Below are 22,444 nucleotides of genomic sequence, written 5' to 3' on the forward strand. Positions count from 1 at the left end.
AATCCGATTTCCTTTTACTGCATCCCAATCATACTTTGAATTAACAAGATCATCATTCTTATTAGCACTAGAAACAAGAGATAATATGTTGAATCAATTATAAGAAAAGCACTGATAAATAATAAATGAAAAAGTTGAATCAATTTGAAGTGGCTGCTGCAACCCATACCACATACTCAAGATATAGCATAATCCTATTGGAAAAAAATGAACGGAAAAAGCAGAAAAAATAGGAATCAATATAATTTTTTAGTATGGCAGAAACTCCAATGATGTCAATTCACCAATTCGCTCTTATATTTAGGATAAAACGAATTCAATAATGGCTCAAGGAAAAAAATAGTACAATTAGCAATAAAAGAAAGACATTCCTTGAGAACACTGATAATAAACATTTGTTATATATTACTCTGAGATCAAATTATGATTTAATCAATTTTTGCAACTTCTTGCATCAGTTTAAACAATCTGTGCAGATAAAGCGAGCTTCTCAGAACTCAGAAGCCTTATTTACTTCATTTTCATCTCTAAACAAAACAATACTTTCTAATGGATTATCCAAATAATAGAAGAATCTATTACCTTGGATTTCAGTCGCGGATCTATCATAAGCAACGAGTTCTCCATCTTTCCTTGCAAATACAATTTCATCATTCATTCTAACCGTAACAAAAACTCGAACTTGAAATTATTAATTAATTTTTAGTCTTAATTTATTAATTTCACTTTCTACACCATTAATTCCATTCAAAAGAGACAGCACATGTTTGTTTTCATAAAACCTAATAAGATTAGGAATATCATATGTTTCTTTTCTAAACCTAATAACATTAAGAATTTTATTATGATAACAACATCAACATAAGAATACTTATTCTAATAGGATATTAAGATGCAAGATATACAATTATATAAATTAGTATTGTAATAGTAAACCATATCAAATAAGGATATATATTAACATCTATATATATAGAGAGAGAGAGAGATTTAATCTAAGTTCAAAAACAAAATTCATAACTCTTGTCAATTTTTTTAGCTTTTTTCAATAACTCAATAGTCTTTTCTTCTCATCATCAACATCTTTCACAAATTTGTTTCCTCTTTATCTTTCCCTGTTGATAAATAATAAAATACAAAAGTTTGCTAAGAACGGAAAAGTAACTAATGGTAAGATTAAATTAATATTTTTATATTTCATTAAAAAGTGTTATAATTTTGTCGTTAATATATCGAGCAGGTAAAAAAACAATACAACAGACTGACGGAAGAGCAAAAAAAAGAACAAAACAGAAAGCGGACGGAACGAAGAAGTAAAAGAAAAATGGTGACGGAAGACACGAATATCGACAGCGGCTTACAAGTTAAAAGACAGAATTTAAAATGGTTGTGTAGAGCACAATTAGAGACATGTGAACAAGAAGGTCAGCTAACATTTAACCTATATAAGCAAGCATCATCTGACATTTTATGAAAATTATATTCAAATTTTATATTATTATTAAATTTGATAGATATAGGTAAAAATCCCTAAAACAAAAATCTCATCTAAAAACTTAATTGCTTTTCAATACTAATTCTCATTTTTTTTTAAATCTCAGCAGATGAACTATCATTTAATTATGTAATTTCTCCACCCCACAAGTTGAAAAACGTACCAGCTTGCAAGTACTGTGAAGCTAAAAGGTTCGAGCATGAGCCACCATTCTTTTGCTGCCAAAATGGAAAGGTTAAACTTCCTACAATAGATGCACCTGAAGAATTACTATATATATTCACTTCAGATTCTGCCGAAGCAAAGGAATTTCAAAAAAACATCAGACTCTATAACAACCTGTTCGCATACACATCTTTAGGAGTGAAACTGGATAGAGACCTGTTATCAAACAGAAACGGAGTATCAACTTTTAAAGCTTTAGGACAAATATATCATGATTTGCCAGAATTAATACCAAATGATGGAATTCCAAGATATTTCCAGCTATATTTCTATGACTGCAATAACGAGCTACAAAATAGGAAGAATACAATCAAGCATGTGGAGCTATCAGAGAATGTCATAAACCACCTTATAAAAGTTCTAGATGATAATCCATATTCCAAAGTATTTAGAAAATTAAATGACTACGGTTCATATGACGAACTCAATATATGGATTAAAAAGAGAAATACAAGAGAAGAACAACAATATAATGCCCCTACAGAAGAAGACGTAGCTGGTATTTGGGTAGAAGGAAACAATCCAAATCTTCCATTGGATAGAGAGATTATCGTACAAGCTCACTCAGGACATAGATATAGAGTAAAATACTTCTTTGGATGTTATGATCCATTACAATACCCATTACTTCATCCAAGAGGACAACGTGGATGGCACCAAGATATTCGAAAGATTGTTAAACCAGTTGAAAAGAACAATAGAACAGCAATAAGGACCAAAACCAGCAGCACTTTCCCATCTAACATGTCTGCAAAAACAATTATTCAGCAAGAAAAAAAAGGTACGCAACATCCATATCTATGTATATGAAAAAATGCAAATATTATAGTTTATGATTAATTAACTTACATTTTATGCATATCTTAATGTTTACCTCAGGCGTAAGTCGACCAAATCCATCAAATGTATCATGCCGAGAGTACTACTGTTTCCATGCACAAATTAGAGAAAATCAGAAATCATTGCTGCTACTAAGTGGACGACTAATGCAACAATTTATAGTCGATATGTATATCAAGTTGGAAACAACAAGACTAGATTACTTTAGATCAGAACAACACGGTATAAGATCAGAAATGTATCAAGGTATAGTCGATAGTGTAAACCAAGGAGAATATAGAGGAGACCATATTGGAAAGGGAAAAGTGCTTCCTGCATCATTCATAGGTGGTCCAAGAGACATGCGTCGCAGGTATCTAGACTCATTATCTCTGGTACAAAGATTTGGAAAACCCGACTTATTTATCACAATGACATGCAATCCAGAATGGGAAGAAATAAAAGAAAATTTACCATCAGGAAAAAAGGCACAAGAAAGACCAGATCTGACAGCAAGAGTATTTCGCGCTAAATTGCAAGATTTGAAAGAACAATTGTATAAAAAAGAAATATTTGGCAGAGTAGCAGCACATGTCCATGTCATAGAATTTCAAAAGAGAGGACTTCCTCATGCACACGTTTTGGTAATATTAAAACCGGAGAATAAGATAACCACCACTGATCAGTTTGAGAAATTTGTTACTGCTGAGATCCCAGATGAGACAAAATATCCAGAACTCTATAAAATGGTCGCAAGACACATGATGCACGGCCCATGCGGAGATGAAAATCCTAACTGCCCTTGCATGATCGATGGAAAATGCAGATTTCACTACCCAAGACCATTTAATTCAAAAACAATGCAGGGCAAAGATGGATACCCAATATATAGAAGACCAAATAATACACGCAAGGTAAAAGAATTCATACAATTATAACTATTAATCTAACAATTTGTAATTTAATATATATTAATTTCTTAAATGATTAAGCATAACATGTCAAATAATTGTGCAGGTCAAAAAATCAAATAAGACATTGGACAATAGATGGGTAGTGCCTTACAATCCATATCTCCTATCAAGATATGATTGTCATATCAATGTAGAGGTAAGTCTAAATATGTATATAAAATTTCATACAATATTTCTGTTTTCGTAATTATTATCTATATAGCACTAATATATCATAGAATATTTCTGTTTTCGTAATTATTATATATATAGCACCTTCTTATCTATAAATATTCAACAGGTCTGCTCTAATATAAAAGCGGTGAAGTATCTATACAAATACATATACAAAGGCCATGACAAAATAGCCGTTCAACTTGGTACATGCGATGGGCAGAATGAAATAGATGAAATAAAGCAGTACCAGGATGCAAGATGGGTTTCAGCACAAGAAGCTATGTGGAGAATCTTTCAATTTGAAATGAATGAAATGAGTCCAGCAGTAATCAACCTACAACTTCATCTTCCAAACAAACAGACGGTAACATTTTGGCATAGACAAAATTTACAAAAGGTACTATTTTGGGACCACGTCAAAATGACGATGCTCACAGAATTCTTCCATACATGCTCAATAGATGAACAAGCAAGGGGTTTATTATACCGAGAATTCCCTGAACACTATGTTTGGAATTCAGATCAGCGCAGGTGGACGACAAGGAAAACAAGACAAGTGATTGGTAGAGTTAACGCTGCAAATCCAATAGAAGGTGAAAGATATTATTTATGACTACTTCTTAGTCATGTAAGAGGCCCAAAGTCATTCAATGACTTGCTCACTGTAGATGGTGTCCATTGTTCAACATTCAAAGAATCTGCAATCATGAGAGGCTTGCTCGAATCAGACCAAATGCCATCGGAATGCATGAGTGAAGCGGTTGCATTTAAGATGCCAAGAGAGCTAAGGAGACTTTTTGCTATTCTATTAGTGTATTGCGAACCTACAAACGTCAAAAAACTCTGGGAAGATAACGTAGACTTTTTATCTGAAGACTTTAAAAGAGTCTATCCTGAATCGAAGGACACCCAAATTACACTAACGTTGACAAGCATTCAGGAATTCTTACACAGCATGGGAAAGGACATAAAAAGTTATGATCTCCCTAAAATACAACATAAACAAATAAATAGGAACAGAAGGGAGATCGAAGAAGAATTGACTGTAGAAATACCTCAAGAAGACATTGATGCAGCCGCAAAGTTGAACACCGAGCAAAAATATGCATACACTGTCATTATGGATAGGCTGAACTCGAACGGAAAAGGTGTATTCTTTGTAGATGGTCCTGGAGGAACAGGAAAAACATTCTTATACAAAGCAATACTCGCAAATGTCAGATCTAAAGGCAATGTAGCATTGGCAACTGCAACTTCCGGAGTGGCTGCTGCAATCATGCCAGGGGGCAGAACTGCACACTCAAGATTCAATATACCCCTTAACCCAACTGAAACAACCATGTGTGATATATCAAAGCAAAGCGGGCTTGCAAAATTAATTCAAAAGGCAAAAGTTATAATTTGGGACGAGGCACCTATGGCTAAAAAGTTCGCTATAGAAACAGTTGATAGAACCTTAAGAGATATCATGAACAAACCTGACCAATTTGGAGGAAAAATATTGGTGTTTGGAGGTGATTTCAGACAGGTGTTACCTGTAGTACCAAAAGGAACAAGAGAAGAAACTGTGAGTGCAAGTTTAGTAAGATCATATTTATGGCATAAAATTGAAATACTAAAATTGACTGACAATATGAGAGCGAGATCAGACAAACCTTTCAGTGAATTTTTATTGAGAGTTGGGAATGGAGAAGAGCCGACAACAGATGAAGACAATATAGAGATACCTGAAGAAATGGTCATAAATCACAATAAGAGCAATGATTCTGAATTAACACTAATAGATACTGTATTTCCTAATTTGTGTGAAAATTCAACATCATCGAATTTCATGACAAATCGAGCCATACTTGCAACAAAAAATGAATATGTTGATAGTCTAAATCAGAAGATGATAGCCATGTTTCCCGGAGAAACCCAAATATATAATAGCTACGACGAAGCGGTCGATGATACAAATAATGACTATCAAGAAGAATTTCTAAATACTTTACAACCAAATGGCTTACCTCCACACACATTACAGCTCAAACTGAACTGTCCAATCATGCTACTGCGAAATCTAGACGCATCAAATGGATTGTGCAATGGGACTAGAATGATCTGCAAAAGGTTTGAAAAAAATGTAATACATGCAGAAATAACGGTTGGACAACATGCAGGGAAACAAGTTTTACTGCCAAGAATACCATTAACACCAGCAGAAAATGAGGGCTACCCTTTCCAGTTTAAGAGAAAACAATATCCTATTCGATTGTGTTTTGCAATGACAATAAATAAAGCTCAAGGACAAACAATACCTAATGTGGGAGTATATTTACCACAAGATGTATTCTCACACGGCCAACTATATGTCGCTCTATCACGAGGAATATCAGCTTCCACAACAAAAGTGCTCGTCATAACGGAAGACAAAAAAGAAGGCGGCAAAACTTTTACAAAAAATGTAGTGTACAAAGAAGTATTGTTGCAGTAATAGTTGAAAAAACAAAATTTAAACATGCGTATATTCAGTTTAACTTTATTGAGGGATCTAACCGAGTATCTATATTCAAATTTAAGCAAAGCACAAAACTATAAAAATAACAACAAAAACAAAAATAACACAGCACGGACTAATCAGTAAAAAAACAAAAATCCAAACAGCCATTAAACTGAAAAACAACTAACCAGATATGAAATAAGAGATAATCCAATATCAAGCTTCTCGATATATCATTCTCTCAAATTGATAATTGCAACGCACTGAGTGCAAAAAATACCAATCTTTGTTACAATTTATATCCAAAAAATTGATCAAGATTATAATACCATATTGACGAAGGTACAAACTGACTGATATGAGAAATGAATAATTCAAAGATAAAAATTTGTTCTATGATAGCTCAAAATAATATATGTAATAGTAAGGTAAACATTAATCATACCTGCAAAAATTGACAGAAGCAATACCACCATGACCATCAAAAACCCCAACAAAAGAGAATCGTTAACAAGACCATCAGACCTTATAATTACTTTATCTTCCATCTCTTCACGAGCTTCCTGCAAGCTTGTGTAGCCCAGTCGGATTCCACCGGCGTCAGTCAAAGAAGACGGCGCGTCTATTGCAATAGAACAACATTGCCTTAATTGGTCTCACCGGCACGAAGCTATTTCTGTTCTTCGTGCAGATTTTAAAGTTGGACCCACCATAACGAAGCTTTGTTGACAGATATCTCTCTAATTACGGATTTACAGTGCCATCGACTGAGTCGGATCACTGAGTTGAGTTGATAAGAGGAGAAAGAAACGACAGTCAGACCAACACACAACACTGTCAAGTGTCAAGTAGAGAAATGAAACGACAGTATTGGAATTTCAATGTTTAAGAATAGTTAGTGATAGCCATTATTAATTTATTAGTTCAGACATAAAAAAATGCCACTTACAAATGGTAAGATCCTATCTTGTTTCAATTAATGTAATTCACATAAAAATATTAGTATAAAACTAATAGTAATTCATTATTATTAAATAAGAATTGAAAAAAAAATAAAAAAAAATATAAACAACTCTGTTAATACGGTAAGAGTAAACAATTAAATATAAATTACAATTATATAATTTCTGATAGTTTTTTTAAAAAAATAAAAAATTGTAATAAATTAATTTTAAAAAATTAAATAAATAATGCAGTAAAAAATAATATTATAATTTTACTTTTGCATTGTCAACCCTGTTTATCAACTGCAACTTGTAATATTTGTAATATTTGGATATATACAAATTTTACAAGTTTAATAAGCAACATGAGCGTAAATATATTATAGTTTATTTCAATTTAAATCAAAGGGCATGACAATAAAAAAATTTACTAACAACTAAATTATTTTATTAAATATTTTAATTATAATAAATATTTAACGGATCATATGAATAACGCTCACGTGCGTAGCATGTGGCAAAAACTATTCAAATCAATAATAAAAATACAGTAAAAATAATGCTTCAACAAAAAATTTAATATTCATTAAAATAGCATTTAAATACTTTAATTAATATTCAATTAAATAACGGGTCATGTAAGTGTCGCTCACGTGCGTAGCACGTGGCGAAAAACTAGTACTATACATAAAAGCACGGATGGGGGGGGGACAGACAAATTTACTGAATAATCCTTTTCAGTTTACTACTAAATAAAGGTTTTATAGTCATTAACTAATAGTTATTTAATTAATCACTATTGTAATTAAAGTCCTAATTAGAATAGGTAGCTAATTTATCTCCAATTCAGTTTTTAGTATGTAAAAAATAACTAAATTGTCTCCAAATTAGTAGGGATATCTATCTTTTAGTTTGATTGAACTACAAAATTAAAATATTGTATTTGGTAAATATATTATTATTTAAATTTCTATCTTATTATTTTTAAAAATATTATTAATAAAATTAAGTTAATTATTTAATTATGATTTTTATAAAACCAAAAGAAAAATAAATTTTCAGTATGGAAAAAAATTTGATAACCGAATATATTATATTTACTTTTACAAAAATTCTTATCTAATTTAATATTAATTATAAATAAAAAACTGATATAATTATAATAAATTTATTAATATGTTCATTGACGAGTTACGTTACGAGCCACGTGCATAGCACGTAATGCGAAACTAGTATAAGTAAAAGAAGAGGTAGTTGCATCTTTATCACAATGACCAAATTGACAAAATTACCGGTAAAAATAAACTGAGAATCTGGTTCATAAATTTTAATAGTCTTGACAAATATATTGAAGTAATAAACTAAAAAAATGAAAGACCTAATTGATATAAATAATATAATTATGCTGCTAAACTTACTGTTATGGTAAATTAGTCGATTTGAAGAAAAATTAGTAAACAAAATATCGTTATAATTTTTAATTGTTTTTTAAAATTTATGTAATTTTACTATTATATAAACTTTTGTATAAAATGTTTTCAAATACAAACTATTTAATCATAAATAACATTTCACATTGAATTGTTTCTTTTTAAAAAAAAAATTGCATCCTATTTAAAGCATTCATAAACGTCAAGAAAATTGATATTTGTACAACTTTAGGGATTAACGGAACCATAAAATGATTGTCTGTTTGTTTGTTTTCCGGTTTAAGAATCGACATAACCGTAAAAAAAATGTTGATTTGTTTAAATTGATCATGCCAGGTTGCTCAAGAAGGGGATGAATTGAGCTTTCGAAAATATACTAATTAAAAAAAAAACTAGTCTATGAAAATACCATAAAAGTATAGCTAATATATCCAGAATATAAGCTAAAAAACTAATAAAGTAAAGTGCCGAAGAGTAAATCGCACAAAATATTTATAGTGGTTTCATAGAAATTTTTTACGTCTACTCCTCAAGATATTTTCATCTCAAGTATTTCAATACAAGTTTTTATTTTGGATTAGAAACTAAAGTTTTGAAAATACAGCACTAAAATTTAGGCCTAATTACTCAAAACTTTCCCACTTTTATTTCCTTTTGCAAACATACTCTGACGTAGGAATTTCTCTAATTTTACCTTAATTTGCCCTTTTATATTTCAATTGTACCCTAAAACATTAAATTAACCTCTTTTCACTTAAAAAAAGTTTAAAATAATTCTCCATTTTTAGCCTATATTTCAATTAAACCCTAATATTATTAATAATATAAAATAAAAGATTATTTTAAACTTTTTTATAAGTAAAAAGAGGTCAATTTAATGCTTTGGGGTACAATTGAAACATAAAAGGCCAAATTAAGGTAAAATTAGAGAAATTCATAAGTTAGGGTATATTTGCAAAAGGAGCTAAAGGTGAGGGGGTTTTGAGTGATTAAGCCTAAAATTTATCTATTTCAGCTTAATTTTCGCCCCCTTATTTTTCCAAGTTAAGAAACTATACAGCCAATTAACTTATCTCTTATGTATTTATAAAACCTTTTAACAACAGATTGTCTTTTTAGTATACAAAATCATCTCAAAAGATACATATTAGCTAATAGATATTTGAGTTTAAAAAACACCAAATAATGAAGTTCAAAGAAAAATAATGATTAAAAGATGAAATAATACATGAAAAACATTCTCACTATTAGAAGACTTCTCAAAAAAGATCACTTAAATGAATAAGGAAGAAGAAGGACTATAAATAGAGAAACCAATTTTAGCCTCCAAAAAATATCTTTTATTTCCATTTGCTTTCAAATCCGGTTTATTATACAAAAAGACGAATCAAACATTTTAAAAGTATATGCCAAAGTCCATAGGTGTACATAAATAAACCAAAAAAAAAATGTTATTCATTTTTGAAAAAAAATTATTGTTCTTTTCAGCCCGAATCAGCTTTCTCTTTTATGCGCATAGACAAACAAAAAAACAAGGGTTTTGCTATTCGCCGCCCCTTTTTACTTAGCACCGCACAGGCGAAAGACATTTGTACCCCTCTAGCAAAATTTCAAAAAAAAAAGTTCTCTCAACTCATTCAAACACACTCGAACAACTACGTAAAAAGTCGAGTAAAATGACGGATAACGAGTATAATTCGTCGGGAAACGAGTACCGACAGTCGGAAACAAATTTTTCCGGCTTTTCCGAGATAAACAATAGTTTTTTTAAATTTTTATTTAAATTTTTTGAAGGGGGACGATTGCATTTCACGTCCTCTCCAGAGGAGGGGACGCCCAAAATTGGCGTCCCCTCTAGAGGAGAGGACGTGAAGGCGTCCACTCTAGAAGAGGGGACGCCCAAAATTGGCGTCCCCTTTAGAGGAGAGGACGCCCAAGTCCACGTCCCCTCTAGAAGAGGGGACGTGGATTTGGGCGTAACGCCGGCGTCCCCTTTTCCGGCCGCGACCGAAACGTCGCGGCCGGAAATTAACTACTGCTAAAAAAAAAACGTTGAAATGATTTTTTTTAATAATTACAGTGATATTTTATTGCATATTATTACGACTTTTTATTACATATTATTTCGATTTGTTAAACGTAAGTATTTATGTTTTGCAGGTTCATTTAGAAGATTATGGCGGTGATGGAATTGATTACAGCGATTGGTTTAAGCTAGATCATGGGTTTGATAGTGATGTTGAAGCAATTACTTGGGCTAAGAATACTGCTATAAAGATTGGATTTGAATTAGTCATTTCGTCACATAAGAACGAGGGGAAAAAGAAGCTTCTACGATGTACTCGGGGTGATGATAGCAGTATTTTACTCCTATTTAGAGTGCCGTTTCCGCATGCTTTTATTACAATTTATCATGGTTTTATGGTATTCCGAGTGCCTTATTATATGTTTTAGTATTTCAGGTACTTGGGAGCATTGCGGAAGCATTTTGGTACAAAAGATGGAAAAGTCGACGGAAAAGAGGCGAAAGCTCATTTGCAAGTCTGAAAATCCGACCCCGCTGCACTAATTGGAAAATTGGAACCAGCTAGAAGCCTCAAATGAATTTGTGTTCTTCATGAAAGTTAAAGTAGACGTCCTAAGCTTTCCAACGGTTCAAGAATCGACTCAATCGGACATTTCTACACCAAGTTATGAAGTTACGAAGATCGCGGTTCTGCAGAGCAAAGGGTGTCTCGAACCAAGACACCAAAGTGTGATATGTGTCTCGATTCGAGACAAATGTGCCTGGAGGCAGATTATAGTGTCTCGAACCGAGACACTCCTCCATTCTAAGTGTCTTGGTTCGAGCTTAGGCTTGGAAAAAGGGGAATTTCTGATTTCAAACACAAAAAGGCTTGATTCTCTTTGCTTATTTGGGCCAAACACTCCTTGAGTGAATGTTTTTCTTTTCTCTTTTGTAAACATATAAAAACCCTTTTATCTCTATTTTAGGTTATGTCATGATTTTGTAGAGAATTGTTAGACATCTCATTATTGTAGCAACACTTTCTCTCTAGCTTTAAATCATTGTTCTTATTGTTCTTACTAAAAGTAGTAAAGGATCTTCATAGTTCTTGGTGTTCTTCAAACTAATTTCCAGATTTTGCTATATTGGGAAACTTATTAAATACAAGTATTAGTCTTTTAATTGAAGCTTTATTATCTTGTTCATGTGTTTAAGGTTCATTTATTACTCCAAGGTACTTAATCTTTACTCTATGCCTAATCTTCATTATTGCTTAATTAGTTTTGCCATGATGATGATTAGTAGCTAAACCCCTTGTTTGGGGGTTGTTATGATTGCCATGTTTGATTAAATAGGTGATTAGGGTTAGGTTTTATGGGTGATGTTGGTTGTTGTGCTTCTTGAGCTTAATGCTTAGAACAGGTTGGCCTCTTATTCTTTGCTATGTGGTTTAATTAGGAGGACGAGAGTTAACTAATTAGACTATACCTAGGGGAGTACATGCTTTAGACCTAGATGCATTAGCATGATCTAGGGCTATCTTGGTTGTGGAGTTTGCTTGATTAGTTGGCTCGATTAACTTTATCGAAATCTATGAGCACGAGAGTGGATTAGATTTCGGAATTGTTAATCAAGTTTTGACTCTTTCACTTCCGGCTCGAGAGAGCGGAATTGGTTCCGTAGAATAGCTTGACCCGACCTAAGTTCCCATCACCTTGACCCAAACTACCTAGATATGACTTTGGCATGACTAGCAACCTCCAAGCGTTTTTACCCTTAGTTGAATCCTTATTGTTCAATCTTGTTTAATTTAGTTTAATTGCAAGTTTAGTAGTTGTTTACCTTTAGACTTTTGATACTTTGAAAACCATATTCATGTTTGCTAAACGAATTGAATAGCAACTAAAATCACTCTCATCAATCATCACTCTTGAATTCACTCCTTGTGGGTACGATAACTCGGACTTTGGTCCACTCTATTACAAGTTGGGTTTATTCTCAACAAGTTTTTGGCGCCGTTGCCGGGGAGTGACGAGTGTTTATTGATTGATTGAAATTAGTTGTATTTCGGTCGAGTTAGTTTTATTTTCTGTTTTGTTACAATTGTTTGTTTTTGCTTTTTTTCGGGTTACGCGTGGTTTGCTTGTTGTTGTTTGTGTAGGATATCAACTATAGTGTATGCACAATACACGAAGGGCTAATCTTCCACTAGAACCGTTTCAAGACAATCTCGGGGGCTTTGAAAGAAGTGTGAGGCGGGAAAATCGTAGACCCGATATCATGGAAAATGAGAATGAAGATTATGAGGAAGGTGAGCGGTTCAATCCTCAAGTGGAAGGAGCGGAACAACATTATCCGCCTCCTCCCACACTTGAGAATGTGAATCGCCAAAGGCATCAAGAACGCCCAAGGGATGATCGACCCCACTTGCATCCACAAGTGCACAATCAACCAAGACAAACTTTGGGCGAGTTCTTTTTGCCGAATGTGGATAATGTCACGTTTGGATGCTTTGCAATGCCGGTTCAAGCGGCAACCTTTGAGATCAAGCCAAGTACGATACAACTTTTAGAGAACCGTTGTGCGTTTTACGGGTTGAGTCAAGAGGATCCCAATGCGCACATCGCCAAATTCTTGGGTGTACTCAATACGTTCAAGCTTCATGGGATAACCGCGGATCAAATCAAGTTGAGAATGTTCCCCTTCTCTTTAAGGGATAAGGCTAGCTTATGGATTCACTCTCTACCCAACGAATCCATCCACAATTGGAGGGAGTTGGCGCAAGCGTTTCTCAACAAATATTTCCCTCATGGCAAGACTACAAAGTTGACCAAGGATATTCTTGAGTTTATTCAATTTGAAGGGGAGTCACTTTATGAGGCATGGGAGCGTTTCAAAGATTTACAAAGGAGTGTCCCCCATCATCGGCTCAATAAAGAGCATGTGATCCAAATCTTCTATGATGGGACGACTATTACTACTAGAGCAACAATTGATGCGGCTTCTGGCGGATCACTAATGCAAAAGACGTATGAAGAGGCGCTAGAATTGGTGGAAAAGTTGGCGATAGTTAGTAGCACTTGGGGCCCTATTGATAGAAGAGCTCCATCTACTCAAAAGTCGGTAATGACTCTTGATCAAGTGAGGGAAATGGAGGCCATAAAAGCAACTAATGCTTCATTACAAGCACAAGTGGATGCCCTCAAGAAACAAGTTGCTCCAAGAAACGCACCGGTCGCCTATGTTCAAGTGGGATGTGAGCATTGTGGGGACTACAACCATAGTAATGGGGAGTGTTATGCCACGGGGAAAGCTTGGAGTGAGCAAGTGAACTATGTTGGAGGCCAAGGGCAAGCTAATGACCCGTACTCTAATACCTACAACCCCGGATGGAGGAATCATCCTAACTTTGGATGGAGAAACCAAGAAGGTCAAGGCAATGCTCAAGCCTCCAACCAAGCGGGTCCTAGTTTTCAAGGAGGAAATAGACCTCAATATCAACAACAACCACAAGGTCAATACCACAACAACCAACACCAAGGGAACAATTATGGTGGTAGACCACAACACCCTCCCGGTTTCCAACAACCAAGGAACACGGATGAGGGAAACATGCTTGCCTAATTGATGGAGAAATTTGAAAAGATGGAGGTTGAAAATAGGCAACTTCACAATGAAAATAGGCAAAGGGAGAAGAACCAAGCTTCCACCATCCATCACTTAGAGACCCAAATCTCGCAAATGGCACTTTCGCTTCAAGGTAGACCTCAAGGGGGATTGCCCTCTACTACGGAAAACAATCCTAGAGAGCATGTGAAAGCCATCAAAGTTGTGGAACTTCGAAGCGGTAGAGTCCTTGATGTTGATCATGATAAGGATCTTGAAAAAGCTACTGGCAAGAGGCCAATGATTGTGGAGGTTGAGCCTCAAGTGGTAATAGATGTTGCAAGCTCTAGTCAAGAGCTACCAAAGTCGTGTGAGGAGGTGGCTATTGATATTGATGTTGAAGAACCATATGTGAGGCCACCACCACCACCACCTTTTGTGCCTAAAGTACCATTCCCAAGCCGGTTGAGAAAGGCTCCGGATAATGAAAAATTTCATAAGTTTCTTGAAATATTCAAGAAACTTCAAATAAGCATGAGCCTAGGGGATGCCTTGCGAGAGATGCCCCAATACGCTAAGTTCTTGAAAGACATAATTATGAACAAGCGAAGTTGGGAACAAGGCGGAACAATTCCTCTAACAGAAAGTTGTAGTTCTATTATCCAAAGCAATCTACCAACCAAGCTACAAGATACAGGGAGTTTCACGATTCCTTGCTTAATTGGCACTTCTACTTCTCTTAATTGTCTTTGCGATTTAGGTGCAAGTATAAATCTAATGCCGTTGTGTCTTTTCAGGGAAATATGTGGAAACCAACCGATAAAACAAACTTCCATGATGCTCCAATTGGCCGACCATTCTCTCAAGAGACCGCACGGGGTTGCGGAAGACGTGCTAGTAAAAGTGGGCAAGTTCATCTTTCCGGTGGACTTTGTTGTGCTTGATTATGCGGTCGACAAAGATTGCCCCATGATTCTCGGGCGTCCTTTTTTGAATACGGGGAGAGCATTGGTTGATGTTAATGGGGGGAAGATAACATTAAGAATGAATGATGAGAGCATGGTGTTTGACATCAAGCATGGCAAAAGCAAGTGTGAGGAGGAGAAATGCATGAAGATTGATACTATTGAGCCCACATTGCATGTGCCTATGAAGGAGGTTCCTATGAAAGAACCCGAGGTTGTGTGTGCAAAAATCAAGACAACACCTCATGTCAAGCCACGCAATGGAAAACCAAGACGTTGGGCATCATGGAAGTTGAAGCTCAACGGGATAGCAACCGCAAGCAAGAGACAAATATGCACGGAAGTTGCTACTCTTGGTGAGTACGTCCAAGTTCGAACCTCTCAAGCACATTCACAAGCGGGGAAGTTGATTTCTAAGTGGAGCGGGCCGTTTAAAACACGGCGCAAATTGGATAATGATTTGATTGAGTTGGAGGGGGCCAATGGAGATGTTTTTAAGGTGCTTGGAGAATGGTGCAAACCATATCCTAGAGTGTTGATCGATGAAAGTCGCGAGCAAGTCGCTCTTTTTGATCCTCCATGATTTTGAGGATCGATAGTCGAGCTTTCGACTTAAAACAAGCGCACTTGGGAGGCATTCCCAAGAGGTTCGATTTCTTTTCTTGTCATTTATATTTTGTTACTTATTTTTAGTGTTTCATTTATGTTTTTGTGTGTTCGATTGAACACACAAGATTTGATTTTCTAAACTCAACTCCAATTCAATTTTTATTTGTCTAATTTCTTAGCATTGAGGACATTGCATCGAAATGTGTGAGGAGGGTTGGAAAATTGAATATAGTTGCGTAGGATTGTTTGTTTTTGATGTTTTTTCTTTTTCGTTGTTAATTTTAGTTGTTTGTGTGTTTTTGATGTTTTGTTTAGAAGAATTTTGGTCGAATCTTTGAGCAAGACCCTTAGCTTAATTTTGTATCATGTTAGCTAAGTTGATCAAGTACTTGCATTATATCAATTGTCATGTTCTAGTTAATGAATCATTGAATGGTTTTTCTTGTTCTAACAATTGTTGTTGATGATTGCTTAGTGAAATGCCAATTATATGACATAAGTTGATAAGATTAGGGTAAAATCACTTGTTAGCAACAATTGACCCTAAATGCATGACCAACGAGCTTGATGCGGATACATGATGTGTATGTAGTAAAATTGTTGAATTTTAGGAAATTGGGCATATGTGGCATGATTGTTGTAGTTCTAGCATTGGTTAAAACACACCCAAGTCTTGAGTTTTTTCGAGCCTATTTTGTTGTTGTGTTTTGCATGTTTAGTCCTAGAATTTGCTCCTATGTCCGGGCAAGATTGTATTGTTGAGTTTTTGGCAATTAGGTGATAATGGCAATTAGGATTACACACTTCTCCAACCCACTCAAAAAGCCTACCCCTTTTCCCCTAGATAACACAATTTGAGCCTTAACCAAATTTTTTGTTTAAACCACAATTTTCACACAAATCAACCTTTTTCAAAATTTTACCTCTAAAACACCCTAACTTGACTTGAAATAACTCATATAAAAACATAAGGAAACTCTAGCTTGATGAACTATTGAAAAAAGTGAACTAAGTGCTAAAAATATAAGTTAATGCCTTAGAGAAAGAAAGAAAAAAAAACATGAAAAAGAAAACAAAAGAAAAATTGAAGAAAAGAAAAGAAAGAAAGAATAAACAAAGGCATGAAAAGTTCTCATTTGTTAAAAAGTTCACTTGTATGAAAATTTCCAAGCTAGACCAAGTAAAAGAGTGCAATTGTTATTCAAGTCAAGTTTTTAGCAAAAATCTATTTTTTTACCTACCCCTAACCTTAGCCCCATTATAACCCTTGAAAGTCCATTTGATAGTTGCCGAAAACCGAACTAAGTAGTGGAGTCCGGACTTTGAGCAAGCCTATGGTGACTATTACATGTGTTCTTTTTATACCCTTTGTTACCTTGAGCGAGTGAAATTTAGTGAGGAATACGCCATTGCTTGTAGTAGAACATTTATGCCGTGTTGTGCCCAACGTAGCTTGAATCCGATTTGTATACACGTCCCGCATAAGATAGCAAGTTTGTAATATAGAATGGGTCAATAAGCATGTTTCCGTGATTGTAACCTTGATGCTATCAATTTATGTCATTGACAATGCATTTCTCACTTGTTTTCATCACTTTTAGTTGTTAGGTCGGGAATCATTCGTTTGGTAATTCATTAGTTGGAACATTGTGTATGAAATATATGCGGGTTTGAAGTTATTAGCTAGCATGCGTCTCCGAGTAAGATTCATTTCTTGCTTGAGGACTAGCAAGGTTTAGTGTGAGGAGGTTTGATAGCAGTATTTTACTCCTATTTAGAGTGCCGTTTCCGCATGCTTTTATTACGATTTATCATGGTTTTATGGTATTCCGAGTGCCTTATTATATGTTTTAGTATTTCAGGTACTTGGGAGCATTGCGGAAGCATTTTGGTACAAAAGATGGAAAAGTCGACGGAAAAGAGGCGAAAGCTCATTTGCAAGTCTGAAAATCCGACCCCGCTGCACTAATTGGAAAATTGGAACCAGCTAGAAGCCTCAAATGAATTTGTGTTCTTCATGAAAGTTAAAGTAGACGTCCTAAGCTTTCCAACGGTTCAAGAATCGACTCAATCGGACATTTCTACACCAAGTTATGAAGTTACGAAGATCGCGGTTCTGCAGAGCAAAGGGTGTCTCGAACCAAGACACCAAAGTGTGATATGTGTCTCGATTCGAGACAAATGTGCCTGGAGGCAGATTATAGTGTCTCGAACCGAGACACTCCTCCATTCTAAGTGTCTTGGTTCGAGCTTAGGCTTGGAAAAAGGGGAATTTCTGATTTCAAACACAAAAAGGCTTGATTCTCTTTGCTTATTTGGGCCAAACACTCCTTGAGTGAATGTTTTTCTTTCCTCTTTTGTAAACATATAAAAACCCTTTTATCTCTATTTTAGGTTATGTCATGATTTTGTAGAGAATTGTTAGACATCTCATTATTGTAGCAACACTTTCTCTCTAGCTTTAAATCATTGTTCTTATTGTTCTTACTAAAAGTAGTAAAGGATCTTCATAGTTCTTGGTGTTCTTCAAACTAATTTCCAGATTTTGCTATATTGGGAAACTTATTAAATACAAGTATTAGTCTTTTAATTGAAGCTTTATTATCTTGTTCATGTGTTTAAGGTTCATTTATTACTCCAAGGTACTTAATCTTTACTCTATGCCTAATCTTCATTATTGCTTAATTAGTTTTGCCATGATGATGATTAGTAGCTAAACCCCTTGTTTGGGGGTTGTTATGATTGCCATGTTTGATTAAATAGGTGATTAGGGTTAGGTTTTATGGGTGATGTTGGTTGTTGTGCTTCTTGAGCTTAATGCTTAGAACAGGTTGGCCTCTTATTCTTTGCTATGTGGTTTAATTAGGAGGACGAGAGTTAACTAATTAGACTATACCTAGGGGAGTACATGCTTTAGACCTAGATGCATTAGCATGATCTAGGGCTATCTTGGTTGTGGAGTTTGCTTGATTAGTTGGCTCGATTAACTTTATCGAAATCTATGAGCACGAGAGTGGATTAGATTTCGGAATTGTTAATCAAGTTTTGACTCTTTCACTTCCGGCTCGAGAGAGCGGAATTGGTTCCGTAGAATAGCTTGACCCGACCTAAGTTCCCATCACCTTGACCCAAACTACCTAGATATGACTTTGGCATGACTAGCAACCTCCAAGCGTTTTTACCCTTAGTTGAATCCTTATTGTTCAATCTTGTTTAATTTAGTTTAATTGCAAGTTTAGTAGTTGTTTACCTTTAGACTTTTGATACTTTGAAAACCATATTCATGTTTGCTAAACGAATTGAATAGCAACTAAAATCACTCTCATCAATCATCACTCTTGAATTCACTCCTTGTGGGTACGATAACTCGGACTTTGGTCCACTCTATTACAAGTTGGGTTTATTCTCAACAAGTTTTTGGCGCCGTTGCCGGGGAGTGACGAGTGTTTATTGATTGATTGAAATTAGTTGTATTTCGGTCGAGTTAGTTTTATTTTCTGTTTTGTTACAATTGTTTGTTTTTGCTTTTTTTCGGGTTACGCGTGGTTTGCTTGTTGTTGTTTGTGTAGGATATCAACTATAGTGTATGCACAATACACGAAGGGCTAATCTTCCACTAGAACCGTTTCAAGACAATCTCGGGGGCTTTGAAAGAAGTGTGAGGCGGGAAAATCGTAGACCCGATATCATGGAAAATGAGAATGAAGATTATGAGGAAGGTGAGCGGTTCAATCCTCAAGTGGAAGGAGCGGAACAACATTATCCGCCTCCTCCCACACTTGAGAATGTGAATCGCCAAAGGCATCAAGAACGCCCAAGGGATGATTGACCCCACTTGCATCCACAAGTGCACAATCAACCAAGACAAACTTTGGGCGAGTTCTTTTTGCCGAATGTGGATAATGTCACGTTTGGATGCTTTGCAATGCCGGTTCAAGCGGCAACCTTTGAGATCAAGCCAAGTACGATACAACTTTTAGAGAACCGTTGTGCGTTTTACGGGTTGAGTCAAGAGGATCCCAATGCGCACATCGCCAAATTCTTGGGTGTACTCAATACGTTCAAGCTTCATGGGATAACCGCGGATCAAATCAAGTTGAGAATGTTCCCCTTCTCTTTAAGGGATAAGGCTAGCTTATGGATTTACTCTCTACCCAACGAATCCATCCACAATTGGAGGGAGTTGGCTCAAGCGTTTCTCAACAAATATTTCCCTCATGGCAAGACTACAAAGTTGACCAAGGATATTCTTGAGTTTATTCAATTTGAAGGGGAGTCACTTTATGAGGCATGGGAGCGTTTCAAAGATTTACAAAGGAGTGTCCCCCATCATCGGCTCAATAAAGAGCATGTGATCCAAATCTTCTATGATGGGACGACTATTACTACTAGAGCAACAATTGATGCGGCTTCTGGCGGATCACTAATGCAAAAGACGTATGAAGAGGCGCTAGAATTGGTGGAAAAGTTGGCGATAGTTAGTAGCACTTGGGGCCCTATTGATAGAAGAGCTCCATCTACTCAAAAGTCGGTAATGACTCTTGATCAAGTGAGGGAAATGGACTCTTGCTGAGGAGGATACAGGTGTGTTGACCCATATTTTCATGGCTCATCCTGATTCAATGAGACTACTTCGTACGTACTACTGGATCATCGGCATGGACTCCACGTACAAGACGAACAAGTACAAGCTGCCTTTTTTTGAGATTATTGGAATGACTCCTTGCAACAAGAACTTCATAATTGCATATGCAATTATGAAGGATGAGACTGAAGGGAGCTACAGATGGGTATTGGAGAGACTGAGGTATTTAATTATAATTATGTTATTTGATATTTTAATGATATTCAAATTCAAATTACTTATTAAATCATCGGGCAATAATGCAGGTGCTTGATTGGGGAACATGTTCATCCGAGCGCTATTCTTACTGATCGAGAATTGGGGCTTATGAGACCAGTGTCAGAGGTTTTCCCACGTTCTTCTCATCTACTATGTACGTGGCACATAAATAAGGACGTAGAAGATAGAGTGTACAGAATTAGTGGGAAAAACCAAGAGTTTGCTGAAATTTTCAAGAATAGTACATGGAAGAAAATTATCAGAGCGCCAACTTTTGATCAATATAACATAGCTGTGGAGCACTTCAGAGATCGGTTTAAAGGTTTTCCAGGGTTGATACAGTACATTGAGGGGACTTGGCTGGGACACAGAGAGAAGTTCGTATCTTGCTGGACGGACTTAGTCCTACATTTTGGAAACACCACCACATGTAGAGTCGAGAGCGCACATGCTCAGCTTAAGCAGTGGCTCAACTCTAGCACCGGTGCTCTGGACACAGTCTGGACGAAGGTCGACAAAGTTATACAGTTGCAGCTGACAGATATCCGGTAACATTCTTGTCGAGTAATATTAGTACTTATACAAATTATGTTGTCATTATTATTAACATAAATTTTTTAAAATTACTGCAGCAAAACACTTGAGGACTCCAGACGGACTATTGGCGTACATCGACGCGGTTTTCCATTTGACAAGCTCTCATGCAGAGTGTCGCATTACTGTCTGGATTTAATATCGAAAGAACTAAGGCGTATGCGAGAATTGAGTACCGATGTCTACGATCGCTGTGGTTGTGTGGTTAGATCAACACATCAGATCCCCTATGCATGTGAGCTGCGAGCGGTGGTCGATTCAGGTATCACGCACCACTTTCATTGAATACTAATATTAAAAATATTAATATTGTTATTGAAAGCTAATATGTGTTATTTGCAGGTAACCCGATCAGCCTTGACAGTATACACCCGTTTTGGACGAAACTTGTTATTCTCGGCGATGGGCTGGACACATCTGCGCAACCCGATTTTGCTGGTTTTCAGACTGAGGAACATCAGTATTTTCACGAGGTCGCCGACGAGGTCATGACTAAGGATCCTTCAGTGTTGCGTGATATTTCTCGTATTGTTCGAGAGCGACTTCACCCCGAAGACTTAGGCTACATGGAACCAGAAGTGAAAATAAATGTCAGAGGTCGACCAAAGGGGAGCAAATCAACGAAGCGGGATCCGAGTCGTCATGAGTACAAGGACCGTGTACCTGGTCGTCCTAAATCTTCCAAAGCTCAGAAAAATCGTACATCCGCGTCAGGTAATTATCATCCACTAATATTCGTTATGTACGTCTACTCTAGTAGTATCCTTGTTATTTATAATAATATTTTTTTTATTTCCCGCAGCTGGTTTGCAAAATGCGGAGGTTATTCCAGGATTCCTTTAACCATTCGTTGACGAGCTTGTGGACGTGCGTGGAGACGGCAACTGTGGATTTCGCGTGGTGGCAGACCACATATATGGTGACGAGGAGAAGTGGGGAATGACTAGAATGAACATTGCAAACGAAATCTCCGCCCACCCTTATCGATACGAGGGTATTTGCATTGATGGGTTGCAAGCGGCCGTTACACGTATTAGTTGGGAAGAGGGAGAGTGTGGCCCTCGCTACTGGATGCAGGTATTTAATTGAATTATATAAATTTATCACAAAGTTATTATATTTTTCTAAAAAATCATATTTATATTCTGACTTATTAAATGGATGCAGGTATTGGATGACTTGTTCCCTATTGCCACTATCTTCAATGCAGCTGTTATTTACATACAAGGCGGGACGCTACAACAGACGCGGTTCTCTTCGTTTACCGTTCTGCCTTTGCATTCCTCTGAGGTTC

At 35.9% G+C, this 22,444-nt stretch overlaps 2 protein-coding genes, 1 long non-coding RNA gene and 2 other non-coding genes across 25 annotated transcripts; 2 read left to right on the forward strand and 3 right to left on the reverse strand.

The window, feature by feature from the left end:
* Positions 1 to 385: 385 nt before the first annotated feature.
* Positions 386 to 7,075, reverse strand: LOC130015178 (uncharacterized). 21 transcript variants are annotated; one of them, XR_008790227.1, is made up of 10 exons: positions 6,597 to 7,075; positions 6,340 to 6,414; positions 5,679 to 5,772; positions 5,325 to 5,396; positions 5,148 to 5,204; positions 4,725 to 4,838; positions 2,595 to 2,642; positions 1,835 to 2,468; positions 1,659 to 1,754; positions 888 to 1,115 (listed from the first exon to the last, which is right to left on the reverse strand). It is a non-coding gene; the product is annotated as an uncharacterized LOC130015178 (long non-coding RNA). The 21 variants fall into 21 exon arrangements; XR_008790226.1 differs by having other exon boundaries at positions 2,570 to 2,642; XR_008790221.1 differs by having other exon boundaries at positions 1,659 to 1,739; positions 1,835 to 1,876; positions 1,953 to 2,645.
* A 6,281-nt stretch (positions 7,076 to 13,356) lies between these two features.
* Positions 13,357 to 13,463, reverse strand: LOC126670824 (small nucleolar RNA R71). The gene has a single exon (XR_007638819.1). It is a non-coding gene; the product is annotated as a small nucleolar RNA R71 (small nucleolar RNA).
* Positions 13,464 to 14,127: 664 nt separating this feature from the next.
* On the forward strand, positions 14,128 to 18,019 carry LOC126667064 (uncharacterized). Its single transcript, XM_050360027.2, has 2 exons — positions 14,128 to 15,751; positions 17,576 to 18,019. The coding sequence occupies exon 1, from the start codon at positions 14,161 to 14,163 to the stop codon at positions 15,685 to 15,687; it is 1,527 nt and encodes a 508-aa protein (XP_050215984.2). The 5' UTR covers positions 14,128 to 14,160; the 3' UTR covers positions 15,688 to 15,751; positions 17,576 to 18,019.
* Positions 18,020 to 19,944: 1,925 nt separating this feature from the next.
* Positions 19,945 to 20,051, reverse strand: LOC126670825 (small nucleolar RNA R71). The gene has a single exon (XR_007638820.1). It is a non-coding gene; the product is annotated as a small nucleolar RNA R71 (small nucleolar RNA).
* A 266-nt stretch (positions 20,052 to 20,317) lies between these two features.
* On the forward strand, positions 20,318 to 21,993 carry LOC126668200 (protein FAR-RED ELONGATED HYPOCOTYL 3-like). Its single transcript, XM_056104628.1, has 5 exons — positions 20,318 to 20,520; positions 20,604 to 21,104; positions 21,189 to 21,412; positions 21,493 to 21,864; positions 21,953 to 21,993. The coding sequence occupies exons 1-5, from the start codon at positions 20,318 to 20,320 to the stop codon at positions 21,991 to 21,993; spliced, it is 1,341 nt and encodes a 446-aa protein (XP_055960603.1).
* The last annotated feature ends 451 nt before the right edge of the window (positions 21,994 to 22,444 follow it).

Source organism: Mercurialis annua, linkage group LG2, assembly GCF_937616625.2.
Source record: "Mercurialis annua linkage group LG2, ddMerAnnu1.2, whole genome shotgun sequence".
In the NCBI taxonomy this organism is placed as follows: domain Eukaryota; kingdom Viridiplantae; phylum Streptophyta; class Magnoliopsida; order Malpighiales; family Euphorbiaceae; genus Mercurialis; species Mercurialis annua.

Excerpts from the sequence above, each read along its gene's own strand:
- LOC126667064 (XM_050360027.2), top strand. The coding sequence starts at position 14,161 with ATGGAGAAATTTGAAAAGATGGAGGTTGAAAATAGGCAACTTCACAAT.
- LOC126668200 (XM_056104628.1), top strand. The coding sequence starts at position 20,318 with ATGGCTCATCCTGATTCAATGAGACTACTTCGTACGTACTACTGGATC. Across the intron at positions 21,105-21,188 it reads TTGCAGCTGACAGATATCCG|CAAAACACTTGAGGACTCCA; the intron begins GTAACATTCTTG and ends AAATTACTGCAG. Across the intron at positions 21,413-21,492 it reads GCGAGCGGTGGTCGATTCAG|GTAACCCGATCAGCCTTGAC; the intron begins GTATCACGCACC and ends TGTTATTTGCAG.